This window comes from Polistes fuscatus, unplaced genomic scaffold (genome assembly GCF_010416935.1).
Source record: "Polistes fuscatus isolate 324 unplaced genomic scaffold, CU_Pfus_HIC Scaffold13, whole genome shotgun sequence".
Lineage (NCBI taxonomy): Eukaryota > Metazoa > Arthropoda > Insecta > Hymenoptera > Vespidae > Polistes > Polistes fuscatus.
This window is the reverse complement of record NW_025113031.1, coordinates 3,731,846-3,750,829: the sequence shown is the minus strand read 5'-3', so window position 1 is coordinate 3,750,829 and position 18,984 is coordinate 3,731,846. Positions and strand designations below refer to the sequence as shown.

Here is an 18,984-nt window from a genome sequence, read left to right as displayed (position 1 = left end):
AATAAGATTATTGTAATATGTATGTGTAAATTGTAACAAGATTTGAAAATATTTGTCAATAGTATTGTACTATTACAACAGTATGTTACACATATGAATTTTATGTATGTATGTGTGTATATCTGTCTGTGTTTGTATATATATATAATACAAATTTAATTTATCATAAAATATGCTTTAACATGATTCAACATAGAAATATTTAATAATAATAACAACTAGATAAAAAGAAGGAGTATTTTAATAATCGGATAGGGGAAGGGGGATCATAAGACTTTGATGTTGGAATAAAATTACATTGACTGTTTCAAAATTTCTATGTCTTGCGCTAACAATGAGAATAATTGTAATACGCTTCTTGTACACACCACACACCATGTATACATATTATAACATTTACTGTTAAATTTAGCTTATTTTCAAATGAAAATAATACATAGAAATAATAAATCAACTTTGGTATAGTACATGTTTGCACTTTGATTGTACCACGCACAGAGATTTATCGTATAATTCATTTTACTTTGCGTTTAACACGTTCTTTCGTTTTCGAATAAAATTCAATGAAAGATTTGTATTACTTGTTTAATGTGACGAACGTGATACTTGAAATCACGGACGGCGTAGTTAATCATAGTATCAAGACTTTCATTTAAAACGCTTTGTTTCCAAAATTTAAAAAACATAGTATATATATACATACACATATATATATGTGTGTATAATTAACTTATTACATTGATTATCTATTATTATTATTTGTGAGAACAAAAACGACGTATCTCAATTATTCGATTTTCTTTTCTAATAAATTTTTAATCAGTCTCTTATTATCTATTTCTGTTATCCAGAACTTGGGTTGTATACATTGTTAAAAATAATCGTAGCATTTCAATCAGATTTTTTTAAAGGTCTCCTCTGCCACGAATTCTTTTCAAGAATTTTCTCTTCTGCTTCGTGTAATTGAGTAATTTCTTCGTTTATAGGCGTAACGTATGTTTCTATCCATTCTTGTATTGTATAATTATCATAAATATCTTCCATGGCAGTACGAAAATCTTTCTCAATGTACATAATCTCAACCTTATACCTATTTAAGTCGCCTATTATTCGTTCGATATGACTCGGACTTGAAAACTTGTATTTTATATTGTATGGTTTCAACCACCCTTTATATATGTTATCCTGGTGCATTTTATTTATTTCCTGAATCAAAGAATGTAGTCTTAGAGTAACTGCATATACTGCAGATCCGTGAAAACCACATCTAGTCCATCCGTATTGTGGTTCTGGTATACTCAAAGAGATTATTTTTTCGCATTGTAAAATGTCACCTAATTGATTAGGTACTTCAATAGGAAAACCACTTAGATTAGATGCTTGCAACGCAGCAAGATTAATGGCAAGTGATGGAATGGCTGTCGATAATAATTCACAGAGTACACTGAAATGATCGTATCTTTGCCACCCCGTTAGAATAACACCCTTAAAGTTTATTTGACTTGAATATTTGGTTATTATTTCTAACCACCGTTGATGATTTTTCAAATGATAAGATATATCTGTAAAAAATCTATCCGGTGCAGTTGCACCTTTAAATGCAGTAGCAACCCAAATACTTTTCCAAACAGCGCCATAACTTTCCCATAATTGATCGGTCAAAGTGGAGCCCGGATCCTTTGTATATTTCCAAACGACCGGTTCCACCATTAAATGTAAATCTTTATCTATTATTTCTTGCGGGGATATTTCACGGAACTCATCATCCCACATTAATACAGTTAACCAGGGATACTTATCCTTGATATATCTAGCTACTTTAGATACATGATCAAGGAATAATTGTTTTTTATTCCAATTTTTTTTAATTATTAGATCGATACATCTTGAACAATCTGCTATTTGATATACTTCATCTGCTCCGATATGCAAGTATTTTATGTTGGGATGCGCAGCTACAACTTGATCTATTACTTCATGTATCAATTGTGAAGTTTTATTATAAGTTGGACATATTGCTTGGGGATATCTTGGTACCTCTCTATATTCCTTATACTTATCGAGCTTAAGAATAAATTCCAAATGTCCAAATGTTTGTATCAAAGGAATAACGATAAGATTATTTTCTTCTGCTAAACTTTGAATGATACTTAAGTCGTCTTTGGTATAACAATTATAAGCGCTAATATCTTTTATATTTCCATCAAATGGGAACATATCCTCATATTCTATGAGAATTCCAGTAGCGCCTAACTTTTTCAACAACGGTAAAAGATATTTGTAATAACCTATTTTAGGCGGTGCGCCCTTTAAATCTAAATGTACAATCTTGTGTCCTTTGAACAACGGATTAGTTGATGAATATGAATTGGCATGGAAATTGTCAGAGAATGCTTTATTTCTTAGTATCTCAGAATTTTGATCTATTTGAGCTTCCATTTGTTGCATTCTTGCTATTCTGATAGGACTCTCAGTGAGATCGTTAATAGAATAAACATCTTCAACTTTTAATCTTGGATTTATCTTATCGGATGAAATACTGTCTATTTCGTTACTTAAAATGTGATATATAACTACCAGTAATGTGAACATGATCATTACGATTATCATAAGAGAAGCTCGACCTCTTAGTCGTGTCATGTCAATTAACAATATCACAACGTAGCAGCATTAAAAATTAATCACAACTATTCAACTTTTTATTGTCTAAAAATACTTTCTCTTTTAATTATATCCAAAAACAATGAACCGATATTTCGATTAAATATATGTGTTTCGATTCGTCACTAACAAAACGATTTTATATTCATACTGAATATCTCGATTTGTTTTTATCTTTAATGTACGTGACACATTCTAACATCCTAACATCCGTAAAAATATAATCGCATTGATTAGAAAGGACAGATTATTGTTTATGCGAATGTCCCTTTGTTGAATATTGCAATCATAAAAACATTACTAGAATTTCATTTATATTGGTACATATTTTGCCCGCAGTTCTACCAACTTATACGATCCGAATGGCGCCATTTTTTAAATGACTTATTTTTTATATTAAACATCCAAAATAAGATTTCTTTTTATTTCTTTTTTCTTATAAACAGATCGTATAACAATTTTTATGATCATTTATGATCATTTTATGATCATTATGCATTTATTCGATTTTGATAATAGTTAGAATAATGGGACAAAAAAATTGTAATTAAGTTTTCGACTTTTTTATTTGATTTATAATTTAAAATTAGAATATTGTTTAAATATATATGAGGTTTGATAGAGCAGCTGCGTAGTTTCATTAAAATTATGCATCAATTTCCATGATTCGCCGGAACACCCGTTAGATGGTTAATGAGCATGAGTCATTTCGACGTAGTTATGATCGACTGAGGGGAATAATTCAAGACAATAAGCGACTTAATGATGATGATGGCACACACTGTATTCGAGAACGAGATAACTTTTCGTTCGAGGTCGTATTTCTACCATCGAATTGTATAATATATTTCCTTTTTTTTTTTTTAATATAATAATCATGTAAACCGTTTACTTTTAAAATGTCGTAAGACTTAATTGAATGCAAAAAAAAATGAATGAATGAATAATATCTCTTGTAATTTGATCTGATCTAACTAAAATGAAAATTTAAAAGATCTTGAAATTCGACAAAATTTTAACAAATTACTGACAAATTTTATTACATAATAATAAAAAAAAAAATTAAAAAATAAATAATTTCAATATGGGTGGCGAGAAATCGATTAAATTTAAATTTGCGTTCGTACAAAATAACCCGCGAAACTTAAAAAAGTACAAGTAGAGAACAAAAATAGGTAGAAGAGGGTAAGAATCTATTCGTAGAAAGGAAAACTGCTTAATCGAAACTGATTCCTATTAAGTTCAAGCGAATTTAAACACGGCGATAGAGTCAGCATGTTTTTCGTGGTAAAGCAAAGAAGTAGACAAAGAGTGTTAGTTGCTTGGATGATTATTCAGAACTTTGTGACTCAAGTGTCGAACACACGCATATAGAAACGTTGATCTTTATACATCCTCCCTCCCCTTCGCTCCTCTTCCTTCTTTAAAAGTGATCGCAAGTAACCTTGAACCATCATACACGAGAGACAAGGATTAAATTTTCATGAATTATAGTTGCTTGTCTTCTATTAGTATTGAATAGAAAATAATACGATTTTGCTAGGAGGTAAAGAATTTAACAAAAATTAATTGACATTAATTTTCATGTCTTTTTATTTTGTCTTTGCATATGGTTTAAGGTAATCTTGAAATATTATATAATTTTTAATGAATTATAACTGTGACATTGATTTTTATACTCTTTTCTTATTTCTTTCTTTAGATATGATTCATGTGACCCTGACCCATTGTACGTAAAAGACGAAATGAATTTTTAATGAATTATTGTTGTTCAACTTCTGCTTTTAAATTCTGTTTTTAGATAAATTACATTTTATTTTAATTCCATTTAACTCTTTTGTCTTTTTTTTTTTAATTGGCGTCTATAACGCCAATGTGTTAATTGCAACAGTGATAGGAAAATTCTCATAATTGTTGCTTTTAAATGTGTACAAATAATATGAGTCACATACATACATATATAAGAGCCACCAAAGTATTTGAACGGGCAACGACTGGTAGGTTAACGACGTATCTTCTATCAGTTCTTATCTTCTATTCAATAACACTTGACATAATACGTATTTTTGAATATATTATCTTATAATATTAATTAATTCGTTATTATAAAATTACTAATTAAACTATTTTTTATCGATTTAATTATGTGTGTGCGTACATTATATATAATAAAAGTATTAAATAATACTTTTTTTATTTTTTCTTCCTTTTATTCAAATATTTCATAGGATTTGTTTTTACAATTTCAATTATATGCTATAGAAATAAAATCGAATGTTTTATTATTATTAAGGAATGTGTGTGAAATATGCAAAATTGTAATTATATAATTATAAAACTTAATTTCACATTTTTTTCATTTGTTTCTTTCTTTCTTTCTTTTTTCTTTATAAAGGAATTTACGAAAGTTGTTAAGAGAATAAAAAACTGATTTATAAATTGCAAAATTCTTTTCTTTAATAAACAATAAAAAAAGAATATCAAAGTTACACTTGTGTATACACACTGACATATATATTTTTATACATTCGTATATACAAGTTCTCGAAAGAAGGCAAGTGTGTTACAAACTGTTGACCGGTGAGGTAAACTCATGCTTTGTTTACTTATCACACTCCTTGGAAACGAGAAACATTTTCAAGAACGTTATTCTTACTCAGCATTTTTTTAAAAAAGATCTTTTAATAAAGTAGAAATTATTACTTTCCAAGTTGATTCAATTCAAGCGTGGGTAACGTTTCAAAAAGTGCAACCAAAATGGCGGAAGTCTTAAGAAAAATCACTTTTTTTTTTTTATTTCCCCATATATTTAATAATACTCTTATAATTATGCAATTAAGTTAACTTGAAAGTTCGATCTATTTTTTATTTTTTTTTTATCGATTAAAAAACAACAAACAATTGATTCTATTAAAAAAGATCGAAAGAAAAAAGAAAACCAACGGGTAAAAGTAAGAAAAAATAAATTTCGTTCTCCCTTACGTTACGAGAAATTCCTTGTTCCTTTATTTTTCTTTCCCATTTTTCTTCCTTTTTCTTTTTTTCTTTTTGAATACATAAACATACCACGAGAGTCAACACTCGTGTGGTTTTAAAACTGTGCTGTAATTGAGCGTATCACCGAAGCACAGCTCGATTGAGCAACATTATAGCTAGAAGGTTATTCTTAATGTGTAAACGTTGCACATTCTCTAAAAGGAAAAACCTTCTCGATACGAAGTTGAATCGCACGTGCGTTCGTTTTTAAAACGCTCACGTAAGAAAGAAAAAGAAAGAGAAAGAAAGAGAGAACAAATATAATGATTGACAACTACTACCTGTTACTATTTGACTTTTTCGTTGCCTTCTTAGACCGATGATCATCGATACTCGTGATATTTTTCATTCATACCAACTATTATCGGCTGAGGTTGACAATGTAGGTAATGTAACTATACACCTGTGTAACCCAAACGTGAAAATTTCTAGCGACGTTAACGCGACTACCTGTCGAAACTTCAAACTTTTGTTAAAGAACAAAAAAAAACACGTAATAAGAAAAAGAACTATAATAATAAGTGATAAATCTTATTAGAATAAAACTAATGATCAATATTTCCCTATATTCTCAGCTAAAACATTCTATATACATTTTACATTTTTTTTTTTTTTAATCATTCTTGTTTCGTTTATTCAATTAATAATTAAATATCACAATTTGTACGGAACACGGTGTTCGACGCGTTTATTTTCTATGAGAGAGAAAGAAAGAGAGGGAAAAAGAATGAATGAGAGAGTGAGAAAGAAAATGAGAAAGAAAATAAGCGAGAGAGTAAATGAAAATGAGAGAGAGAGAGAGAGAGAAAGAACAACTCGGTAGGATTAGTTTTAAAAGAACGCATTCTCAACGTCTTCATCGTCATCGTCATCGTCATCGTCATCATCGTCGTCGTCGTCGTCGTTGTCGGCTGGAACGCCCTCGGACAACGTGAAATTAACAGCGAACACACAGTACGAGTTCGAACGTCATTCGAAACGCACGCGACTATTTGCTGCTACTCCTTTGGGGAGAACGAGAAAGAGAGAAATAATAAAAAAAGAAACAAAAAGAAAATAAAAAAAGATTATTATTTCTTGTGATTTTAAATATCTTTTGTCTGTTACAAGTTATCGCAAAAGTGAAAGTTTTTTTAGCACATTGTTATTATTTTTCTTCTGACAAATTTTTACTTTTATTTTACTTGGTTTTTTTGTTGTTGTTGTTGTTGTTTATTTATTTCTTTTATTATTCTTTTTTAAAATATCGGTGTGCACAAGTTAATAGGATACCAAAAAACAACGAAAAAGAGGAATACAAATTCGTGTGCGATTATCATCAACGTGATCGAGAAGGGACACTCAAGATTTCTGTTATTTTCTTCTCATCTTCCTTCCATAATTTTCTTTTTTATTTTTTCCTTCCCATTTTGCAGAGAAGCGATGCGTCAGACTATCGTGAGTGTAAACATATGCGATTAAAAACGCATTTTTAATTATAATAATGCCTTTCATTGTTGGCAGAATTACTTTCCTTTTTTTTCCTTTTCTCTCTTTTACTTTTTATCTTCTTTTCTTTTAAGTCAATCAACGATAAATTTGTTTTATATTTTCTTTTTTTTTTTCGATAACGAAATTTCAACATTTGTCATTTTTTGTTTGTTTTTGATTTATCGGTATTCTTTGCCTTTTTTTTTTTTCTTTTTTTGTCGATAATTAAATTCAGTTAATTGTAATTATAATTAACTTAATAATATATTGTAACATATAATCGCAAATACGTCGTTTATAGAATAGTTTACACATTATTAGAACTAAATGTAAAATTATATAAATGTAATACTATAAATATGAAAAATATTATTAACATTAGCTTTATTTAATTATAATTATAATTAACTAAATATATAGTAATCATATAATATATAAATTCTAATATATGCACAATAGTAATTGCATGTAATTGTATTATAACTATTATATATAAATAATCTTAATATTATAATATAATTAAACATAGTTATCGACAAAAACCATAATCTCGTGTATTATATTTTCTTTTTATTATATAAATTTCATTTATATTGAATTCATTTTTCTGTCAATTGTTAACACGAAAAATGGCGGAATTTCACGATATGTGCCGATCGCTAGATTCGAACTTTTAATCGTCTATAATAACGCAAAATAGAGAAAGTGAAAGGAAGTATATAATAGATTCTTGACTTTAAACGCCAATATGATGTAGATACTATCATTATCCTACAACAAAAGCGAGTTCTCATATCCTTTAACTATGATTTTATAACAATAGAAATAAAATATTCCCATAAAATATAACTTATGAAAAAACAAATACAATAATAATTAAAATTTTATTACTTTCTTTTTATTTATTCTTTCTATATACTCGTTAGAAGTATACATCTACATATATATATATCAAATGGCATAGTTCCAAAGAAAAAAATAATACGAAGTAGGACGATCGATTAGTATAGTGTAAAGGCAAAGCTGCATTAGAACGAAATAGAATAAAATATGATCTCAACAATCGAATTACTTTATCTTTATCATTTTCTTATGTAAACTAATACTTTTTTTTTATATATCAATACAGATTTCTTTAAAATCATAAAAATTCCAAAGATATTTATGACTCATTTTATTCATGCATGCGTATATATATATATGAGTATACACGAGTAGACACATACATATGCAGATTTGAGAATTTAAAAACGTGTAGGATGCGAGACCTATTGTTTCAAGATAATTACCAGCTTAGTAATATCTCTTTGAAAACTGTCACGGAGAAACGAACGTTTTACTTTCCTACAATTTCTCTTATCTTTGTTTTCAATATTTTCTCATTGGAATATCTTAAAAGTTAGATTTTGGGAAAGTAATTATGGTGAGAGAAATGGGGAAGAAATGAAGGAGGATTGTGATCATTAGTCGGTACGTTATTATTATTATTATTTTTATCATTATTATTGATGGTTGAATCTTATATTTAAACCCTTAAATGTTAACGAGTCCTCGAGACGTCGATGTTTCCCGAATGACGTCTCTTCTGTTCCGTTATAATGAACGCGTATGCAACGTATATACATATATACTGGAATAGTGACGCATGAATTCCAACGAATTAACGTTAAAAGGTCTGTGGGAGATGATTATTATCATTTGGCTCTCGTCTAGTAAAATGACACGTGTTTCTCCTACATTTTTTTACTTTCTTTTTTTTAATTTTCCAAGTTACAATCGATATTTTCATCGGATTTTTTTCAAAATCAACATGGCTTCCTTCATAAACACGCGCATCTTCATGCATTTACTTCTTCGATCTATAAATGAAATTTTTTTAAATATATCTTCTATGTGGGTGAATTTATTTATTTATTTATTTATTTATTTATTAAATTTTCTAACTGTATTTATATAGTATGGTTAAAAAAAAAAAAAAAAAAGAGGTAACGAAAGGAAAACTAAAAAAGAAAACTTTGTGACTAACGTAAAATAACACATGATTCTTATCGATTAGGATTCTTCTACAAATGTTTTATCTGCGAGGAAATGTTGCCTTCTTATCTCAATATATATGTTAGCAGTTGTGGAATCGAGATTAGTCACGAGAAGTGCTTTTGACAGTGCTGCTATTTTCAACTTGGCTGAAACACGGGGGTGCGCTTGATATGTATACATATATATACACACATATATATATATGCATGTATATTTTTAGAAAACACAAATGTTATTAACACTTTAGCGGTCATGCACTTTTGCTTGAACTCGATATTACGGTAAACGAACTTTTCATTTCTTTCGAATTAGCCTAATTTCGTTATCTTTTTCTAATCCGATAATTTATGACGATTTTTAGAATTACTTTTTTTTTTCTTTTTCGAAAATATATATCATGCGTTTTGATAATACAGGAAGAAGTTTCTTTTCGTTCTTTTTTTTTTTTCTTATTTTAAATTCAATTTCGGCACATATAGTCCGCCATTTTGAAGTGAAAGTAATCGTAAAAATTCATTGATCTATTTACATTTTTATCTATTAAAAATATATATATATATTTTAATATACATTATAAACGGATAATATTAATTATATTTTTTGTTTTAAAGTAGCGATCATGAACAAGACAGAATTGAACATAGTTCTTAGCACGGAACCTCCGAGGACAACAACAGCAACGAACGTGATTCATTCTCATATTCCTGTACCAAGGATAACTAATGCTCAAATAAAACCGCAAGAAAGATGTTTACCGATAAGAAGAGGTTCTTTCGAAAAACTTGGTAGAACAACTTCGGTAGCTGCACAAAAAGCTAATTTTGAAAAACTCGATGCTTCGGTACAACTCAGATCGAAGCATAACAATTTATCGACGTCTAGCATAGAAATGCGAAATGTCGATGATAAATCTACTAATCCGTTTAAAAAAAATGATTTTATATTTCCGAAATTAAATGGCAATGGTAACAGCAATACCACCAATTGTTTCTTAGAAAACAAATGGAAAAGTAAATACGAGGAATCGGAAAAAAGGAGAAAATTGTTACTTCAAAAAACCGAGATTGGTTAGTTGACATTTATTTTTATTTTTCCTTCATTTTATTTCGTTTGAAATTAAACAAAAGGAAGTACCTTAATTTAGAAAAAAGAAAGAGAAAAAAAAGAATTGCTGAACATTAAAATATAAAATTAAAAAAAACTATATTTATCATTTAATACATTTTCATTAGCTCGTTATTTACTTTCACTGTCAAGATTTTATTGATTAATTCCATGTTGATGGAACAAAAAAAACAAAATAAGAAAGAGTGCAAGATAAATATAGTTTTTTTAATTTCATTTTATTTTTTTAATGTATTAAATGGAAATGAATATGGCGTGACTAATATAAGGTCGTCCCGAGGCAGAGAAATAACGTCATTCGGAATTCAATTAAATATTGGTTTCTCTCGGTGACAAACTTACGTATTATATTTGCAAACGACATTGCATTGATCATGATTATAGTTCACGGTTAAACTGCAACAGTGTATATTGTATATAAAAGTGTGGTATCGTCCGTTGTGATTCACTCTTGCACTCTTGAATTCAAAGCCAATGATGTTTTATTAGTCACACGCCTTTAAAACGTGATCGGGTTGAAAATTAATAAATATAAATATATCCAATCGTTTTGCATGTCAATCAGTTTCCTAGATCGGATCTACAGATCATTCCCTATATATCACTCGAAACGTGATCAAATTTTTTTAATAAGATTTAAATGAATCCTGTTTTTATTATATTTTTGTATTAACAATAAGAATTGTATTCTATTTCTAATTAAATTATTATAAGTTTTATTATATAATAATGCTAGCATTGTGATTCGTTTTTTTTTTAATTTTTTATTATGATATATATACTTATAATTAAATAATTGTTTACAGCAAACAAGGAACATGCAGATTTGGAAAAAAAGTATCAACAATTGCAAAGGCAAAACAGTACCTTGCAATCGCAGGCTCAAGAAAAAGAAGAAAAGTTAAATAAATTACGGACAGGTAAATATTTTTACAACAATCTTGAATACTCTTAATATCGTTAATTAAAAAAATACAAAATAAAAATTAAGTATTTAACAAATAATTATTATTTATAGCAAATTTATTAATAGAAAAAAATAATGTTTCTTTTTTTTCAGTATCCGAAGCAGTATGCAAGGAATACGAACAATTAAAACGTCAGTATGACGTTGAAACAGGTGCAATGCACAAAGCTATGCAACAAGCGTCGGAAGTAAGCTTGTATTTTTTTACCTATAAATTAGTTATTTAAAATATAATCATTAAATTTTAAATATATATATGTGAATTCATTTTCAGTGGTATAAACAAAATCGAGAATTGAAACGAAAATCTCAAATGATAGCGCAAAAATATTTGCAAATTCATCCAGGAGGATCGGTCGATCTCGATATTTCCGACGAAGTTGATTCTAATTTCGAGGATTTAGATCAACTTAGAGAAACGGTCAGAGGTAATTAAAGAACAATGAAAAATAAACAAGAAAATATTATGCGCATCCAAATACAAGGGTTCAATATTTTTCAATGAATAATTATCTTTTTAGAACTCAGTCAAGAGATAGCAAAACTCCAGACCGATTTAAATTCAGCACGATTGCAGGAATTCGAAGCTCAAGAACAAATAACACTCTTGACGACTCAGTTGGAAGAGGAAAGAACGCTCAGACAGAAAGGTATTGTATTTTATACAAGACCGTTCGTTGTATAAAACAATAATGTTATATAAATATAAGTAAGATAAATATTTTTTTCATTTTTCTTATATTATATTTACATAACAATCATAAATAATAGAGAATTTAATTAATTAAATATCTAATTTAATAAATCAAAAAATTCCATGTATTTTTCGTAGCCGATGATAAAATAAACGAAATGAAAATGCAAAAAGAAAATATGGAAAGAGTGACAAAGATGGTAGCAAAAGAGGTTCAAGCATTGAAGACTCAATGCGATCGTGAGAGAGAAACGGCTAAAATAATGAAATTGGAAGCAGACAAGGTAAACGATCCATTTATGTATTTTCTTTTGTATTCTTTTATATCCACTTATTTATTTCCTTAAAAGTCATAATAAATCTCACAAACTGACTCTTCTTCCTATTGATCTATCTAGGCACAGAAAGAACGTAACGTTTTGGCTCATCAAAGTGCTCTCTTAATGGCAGACGTTGGCGATGATCCAAACGGAAGGTTGTTAACTGTCCTTCAAGAAGTAGAATCCTTAAAGAGATTATTAGAGGAGGAACAACAGAATCATGCGTCTCACATTCAAATGCTTCAAGAAAAGTTAGAGGAGAAGGAATCTAATGTAGAGTTTGAAATAGTCGAAGAAAAATTAAAACTAGCTGAATCCGAATTAAACGTAGAACGACAGAGAGCTGAGCGAGCTGAAAGATCGGTTTATGATTTAGAAGATGTTGTTAGAAATATGGAAGAGAAAATAGTTGAATTGGAAGAGAAACTTGCTAGACCTATACCTTCTTTGTTACCACCACCTCCACCTCCACCTCCGCCACCACCACCATTGCCTTCAATATCATCTACTGGAAATGCGACTATAAAATTGTTAACAAAAGAAAAATTACATTCTGAATCTAATGCAGTTAGCGATATGGAGTCTATGCTTGGAATACATAAGAAAAATTCAACTGTCACTCAACAGCCTGGTAGGGAATCGAACAAATAACTTTCTGATAATACTTATACTCATTTTATTATCTTTCATTAATTTTTCTTTTATATTTTTGTATGTTTTAGTCATCGACGATATTATTAATCAAATAAAAGGCGGTCGATTCACATTGAAACAAACGGATGTAAGTAATAATTATAGCACAATAAAGATATACGATTATTATGAATTATGATTGACATATACGAAATGTAATTATTCGTAGAAACAAAGAGAAGAGGAAAGAAAAAGACGACAAGAGGCAGAAACAGCGCCACCGGCTGTATCAGAAATGCTCAATATATTGGGAACAATGAGAAGAAGAGCTAAACCAACAAGACAATTTCTTCAAATCACTGACACAAAGACGTAATTAATGATTTAAAAAAAAGAAAAAAAGAATGTTTAATATATTAAGTAAACAAGATGTTTGTCTTTTAAGTTATAAAAAAGATTATCTGTTAGGAGGGTTGTATTATTTATATTATTATAAAAAGAAAATGTGTATTTTTCTTCTTTTTTATACTTTTGTTATAGATGCGTCTCTAACGAGAAGTTAATGTTTATAAATATACTATAAATAAAATCTAGGCTGAGAAGATATTAATTGTCGAGGGGAAACGATTTATAAGTTTGCAAAGTTTGCAATAAGCGGTAGAAAAAATGTATTATTATATGAAAAGTTACACTTATCAGCATATCACATACATATATATATGTATAACTTATACTTAGTTCTTTTTCATTTTTCTTTCGTAGAAATATACGAAAAAGATCTGTTTTCTTTAAAGGCTAATTATTGTTATGATTATTCTTATAATTATAATTTTAATAATGAAAAGTATGTTAATATAGCCATAAAAGTACAAGCAAGTTTCATGATGTATCGATTGACGATCCTAAGTAAAGATTAAGATATTTGGTTTTTAATTGTATTAATTATAGATAGCAATTTAGAAGCTTCTATCAACAATACTCGTCTGAATGGTTTCATTTCGTCGTCAGTTTCAGTCCACGTTCCCGATAAACCACTATCAGTTTCTTTTTCAACTGAAAATTCAAAACTAACCAGAGCTTTATCAGCAAATATTTCTTCTTCTGGATTGCTCCATACAATTGTTGGCGTTTCGCTGTTATTCTTCTTTTTATTTTTCGTTTTCTTTTCAATCTTTTTATCATCCATTTTGTACAATTTACAAATGAGTATATAATAAGAAAATTCAAATGGCATTTTTCTACTACTAGCGCGTTTCATCTCGGAGATTAAATTTTCGAAAAGAGGTACAGAGATTTGCGCAGGTATGTTAATGAACCTTTCATTAATGAGCAAACCAATTGGCTGTGAGTCGTTCTGAAGTACATTTTTGATCAAAGTGTAAGTTGCATCCGTAGCATGTTCGCTAGATAATTCCATCAATAAATCTCGTAATTGTTGTATGCACGGAAGATGCTATAATTAATATATTAATATATTAATAATTATATAAAATATTAATTTACAATTTAATAGTTAATGCACACTTTCCTTACCTGTTTATCTGATATATTTATTACAGTCGTAATACCAAATACATCGAAAGTATCATCCGCTTCTTCTTCTTCTTCGTCTTCAAAATCGTCTGACTGTTTTACCACTGATCCTACATAATTCTGTGAAACTATTAATTCAGTTAATGCAGCCAAATCTATATGTGCCTTTAAGAATAGTTGCTGCAATAATGTTTTGATTCCATGAAAATCTGGATCTTGCGGGCTGCGTCCTTCAAAATCAACTTGAATTTCCATTCCCTATTTAAAAAGTAAAGATGAATGATAAAGTTCTTCATATTGTAATATCACTTATTCAACGACCATAAGAACTGTTGGCAATTTTGCATCAATAAGTATAATTTTATTAAATAAATTCATTTCAATTATAAAAAGTGAAATATCAAATAAGTGCTTTAATAGATAAATTTGAAAATATTCCTAAAGTGAAGTTAATGTTTTTGGCCTTTGAACAGCTCATTTATAAATAAAATGACATTTTGATTGTTACGAGTATGTCAATAAGTGAACTCACCGAATAATTTAAAATAAATTGCACATATAATAAAATACATTATTTATAACATATAAAAAATGAAATGAATAAATACAGCCTGGTAACAATGATAAATACGATACAAAATAGTAAATTGCACGTGTGACAATTAGGTTATGTTTCTATTTCTAAAATTATTATATATTTTTTAATATTTATTTTCTCACCGATTCTTCAACTTGTTCTTGTTCGTTATCCTCGCTGCCAGACGATTCTTGTTCCTCATCATCGTCCCTATCACCCACATTTTCTTGAATTTCTCGTCTTTTAACCGGAGCCGACATGATTACTCGTTCTGTACGTGGTACTCTGACCACGTGACTAGCAAGTGCATAAATACACTTGACAGATACTCGTAAGTATCTCGATAATTAATCGATAAGTAATCGATAATTTTGCTCTAAAATTAATCATTAAATTTAAAGGGTAATATTTGTTTTAAACACTATTTTTATTCAAATAAAACGAAATATTGTCGATAGATTAATAAATATTAACATTTCCTTTGATTTACCTACGGTCGATAATAAAAAAATTTACTGTACCGGTAATGTCATTTTATAATACGAACGATATCGTTTTGATTATATTTTGATTTCATTTGTATTTAAATTGTTACGTCATTTCTGTAAGATACATTTTTTAAGAAAACTGTCTTTAAATCACAATTTAAATGTCCCGCGCGTAGCAAACGGCAGATGTCGCCAATGCACCGTCCCGGAAAGGAAATCAGTTAAAATCGGGTCAAGAAAAAAAAGTGAGTAAGTGAGGAAACGGTTCGTTAACTCCCAAGTATTTTGCATAAATCCACAAGTGTCTCTTACGTATCTACGTACCACAAAATTGCATCAAAGAAAACAATTAGGAGTACCCAAAGGTAATTCCATGCTTCACATTCTTCATCCTTTTTAAATTAATTCCCGGGGAAAAAAAAAGAAAAAAACGGAGAAAAACAAAACTACACAAAACCAGAAAAATCTCAACTCGAATCGTTTAAAACGCGCTCGAACGATTCAACTATTTCACGATCTTTTCACTTCAATTATCATTTTCATATATAAAAACAAAAAAAAAAAGAAAAAGAAAGGGTTAGGAACGGGTGTGTGGGAGAGGGAGATAGAAAAAGGATAAGAAACGAAAAAAAAAAAGAAAAATGAAGAAGACGAAGTAACGGTCTTTCGACATGCGCCTTTGAAACGTTTCTTTTAACACTCCGTGGCGCCTTTTGAAATTAAACCAAAAAACCCGTAACATTTTGGCGCTAATATTCGTAAGAAACAAGATATTAAAGTATAATAAAATAAGCGGAGGCACAAAAGTGTTTGTTTCGAAAAAAAAAAAAAGATAAAAGTTAATATAAAAGAAGATCATTTAACTTGTCCCTCTTGATCTCTATTAATTTCGAATTAATATTCATTGATTAACAATTATTGTTAATATCATGAATAGTTTTTATTTCTAACGCGAAGACGCGAATAAGAGAGTTGGACGAAGTAAAATTTGAATTGGCTGGTATTGATTCGCGCGTTTGTAAATCGGCCTCTGATTGGTGCTTGGAAGACTCATTGGCGTATATCACGAGTCTCGAAGTCTGTAAACGAAATTCGATTAAAGTAGTTGCGCATGGTTCGAAGGAAGGAAATCTTGTTTTCTCGAATTTCCCGGAGTCTGTCAGGTGGCACCACGTCGTTTTCCTGCCCTATATATATATATTTCCTGCCTCTATATATATATATATATATATATATATATATATATATATATTTCTCTCTCTCTCTTTCTTTCTGTTCATCCATCTACCTTTCTCTTTTTATTCCGGTCTCCTTCGATCTTACTCGTTTGAGGTAGACGACTACTATACAGAGATAGAACGGTACGGCGCAGTACGAGTTGCATTTTCTAGGTTAAACAGACGCGTTTCCTCTTCCATTCGTACGTCGTCCTCGTTGTCATCGTTGTCGTCGTCGTCGTCGTCGTCGTCATCGTCGTTGTCGTCGTCGTCGTCGTCGTCGTTGTTGTCATTTTCGTCGTTGTTATATCGTTATCGTCAGAAGTTTTCGTCGTCGTATTCGACACCCTTTTCCGTTTCTCCTACTTTTTTTATTTTTTTAAAACCACCCTCTCGTTCTATCCAAATGTTCAGAGTTCCGAAAACAATATATTTCTTCTTGAAATGATATTTTTAAATTATATATCGGAGTTATTTTAATATATTACCTATCCATATCTCGTGAATAATGAATAAAAAAATTGATTAATCATACAGTACATCTAACGTGAGATTTCGTGAGTGATTTGACCTGTGGCGGGGGTGGTGAGATGGCAGCCTCTTTCTCTCTCTCTCTCTCTCTCTCTCTGTCTCTCTCTCTCTTTCTTTCTTTCTCACTGTTTTTCTCTTTTTCTTTTTATATCCTCCACCATATTTCCATCTGGTGTTAATATATATATATATTTCTGTTCGTTCATCTCTCTTCTATTTTTCTTAAATGTGTCGTCTGGTCTTAGATGTTTCTCGAATATAAACATTTGTTTGGATCATTTTCTTTTTTATTTTTCCTTCCCCTTCCCCCCACCCCTCAAAAAAAAACATAAAAAAATATCCTCTTACGTCATCGATTTATTTATTGTATTCATCGAAAATGTCGTGTTTCATAAATACACGTTACACATGGGCTCATAACTGTGTCACATGTTTAATACACATTTACTACACATACAATGTGTGTGTGTTATGTGTATTTATATATTTATATCATACATATATATATATATAGAAAGAGAATGCATACGATCGTTTAATAAAACACAAACACGATCGCAAGTGCTTTCCATACTTGGCTGTATTTTCGATGTTTTTTAGCGCTGTTCTACATTACATATACTATATGTGTGTTTAGTATATATATTGCTGTCTCACCTGCCTTGGTCTCTCTCTCTATCTCTCTCTCTTTTTCTCTTTCTCTTTCTTTTTCTTTTTCTCGTTCGTTTTTTGGTCTTTATTTTTGGTTTTTATTTTTGGTTTCTAGTTTTATGTTTCATTCGTTATCATTTCTTGCGCTTTTCATCATGGCGAATTGTATTATTGTTATTAATATTATTATTATTATTATTAATTTTCTTTTGTTTTTTTTCCATCGAACGTAGATGAGAAAAAAAAAGAAGAATGTTTTCTCGTTTATATAACTTCGTTAATTAGAAGAAATATGATATCGAGCACGGGGATCGATAATGCTCTTTTCTTTTTTCAATATTTAGGCGCCATTGTAATCGACTTTATGCGTTTTCTTCTTCCAAGGGTGGTTATTATTTTTTTAATTGGCAAATTAATTATAATATATAAATATATATATATATAAAATATTTTTTTAATATAATATAAAATATCGTAATAGTTTTAATTGCAATCGTTATTTGGTTTTTTTTCCCTAATGTGGTTCGAATTTAATAATTCAATTGTTAATTGGAAAAATATTCGAAAAATTTCGAATTATAATATTATTCTCTTATTCGAGAAAAGAAAAACAACCAAAAATTGTCGTAGGTTTTAATTATTGTACAGTTTACTAATTGGAAAAAAATACTTTTCCGTTATTATATTGTTTGACGATAAATTATTGTCGAAAAATTGTTGCCTAACTTTCTAACGAATTCAAAGAAATGAGAAATCTATTTGACCATCTCTTCTTTTTTCTTGTTCTTTTTTTAAATGAATTATATTTAACAGAAAAGGACAGTCATACGTACTGGTAGTTGCTATCTTAGTTTTTTAAAAGGATTTCAACTTTCTCTAGCTCTATAATAAGAAATGTTGTGTGTCGTTCTTCATTCCGATCGTTTAATTTTGTCATCGATGATTGCTCGATGTTGCTGCTATTGCTGTTGCTGCTGTTGCTGCTGTTCTGTTAATAGCAACAACGACACTTTCGTTATCGTGCCGATAATTAGAGAGAGAGTT

The 18,984-nt window shown here is 29.3% G+C and overlaps 3 protein-coding genes across 3 annotated transcripts; 1 reads left to right on the top strand and 2 right to left on the bottom strand.

Annotated features, from left to right (window-relative positions):
- Positions 1–812: 812 nt before the first annotated feature.
- LOC122513849 (hexosaminidase D-like) lies at positions 813–2,973 on the bottom strand. Its single transcript, XM_043630318.1, has one exon. The coding sequence runs from the start codon at positions 2,638–2,640 to the stop codon at positions 892–894; it is 1,749 nt and encodes a 582-aa protein (XP_043486253.1). The 5' UTR covers positions 2,641–2,973; the 3' UTR covers positions 813–891.
- Positions 2,974–6,606: 3,633 nt separating this feature from the next.
- LOC122513846 (shootin-1) lies at positions 6,607–13,871 on the top strand. Its single transcript, XM_043630316.1, has 10 exons — positions 6,607–7,134; positions 9,816–10,271; positions 11,136–11,249; positions 11,390–11,484; positions 11,571–11,724; positions 11,818–11,946; positions 12,129–12,274; positions 12,389–12,941; positions 13,033–13,091; positions 13,173–13,871. The coding sequence occupies exons 2-10, from the start codon at positions 9,824–9,826 to the stop codon at positions 13,317–13,319; spliced, it is 1,845 nt and encodes a 614-aa protein (XP_043486251.1). The 5' UTR covers positions 6,607–7,134; positions 9,816–9,823; the 3' UTR covers positions 13,320–13,871.
- Positions 13,450–15,372, bottom strand: LOC122513848 (protein BCCIP homolog). The gene is made up of 3 exons (XM_043630317.1): positions 15,197–15,372; positions 14,477–14,734; positions 13,450–14,396 (listed from the first exon to the last, which is right to left on the bottom strand). Exons 1-3 carry the CDS (start codon positions 15,311–15,313, stop codon positions 13,857–13,859), a joined length of 915 nt encoding a protein of 304 aa, XP_043486252.1. The 5' UTR covers positions 15,314–15,372; the 3' UTR covers positions 13,450–13,856.
- Between the last annotated feature and the right edge of the window lie 3,612 nt (positions 15,373–18,984).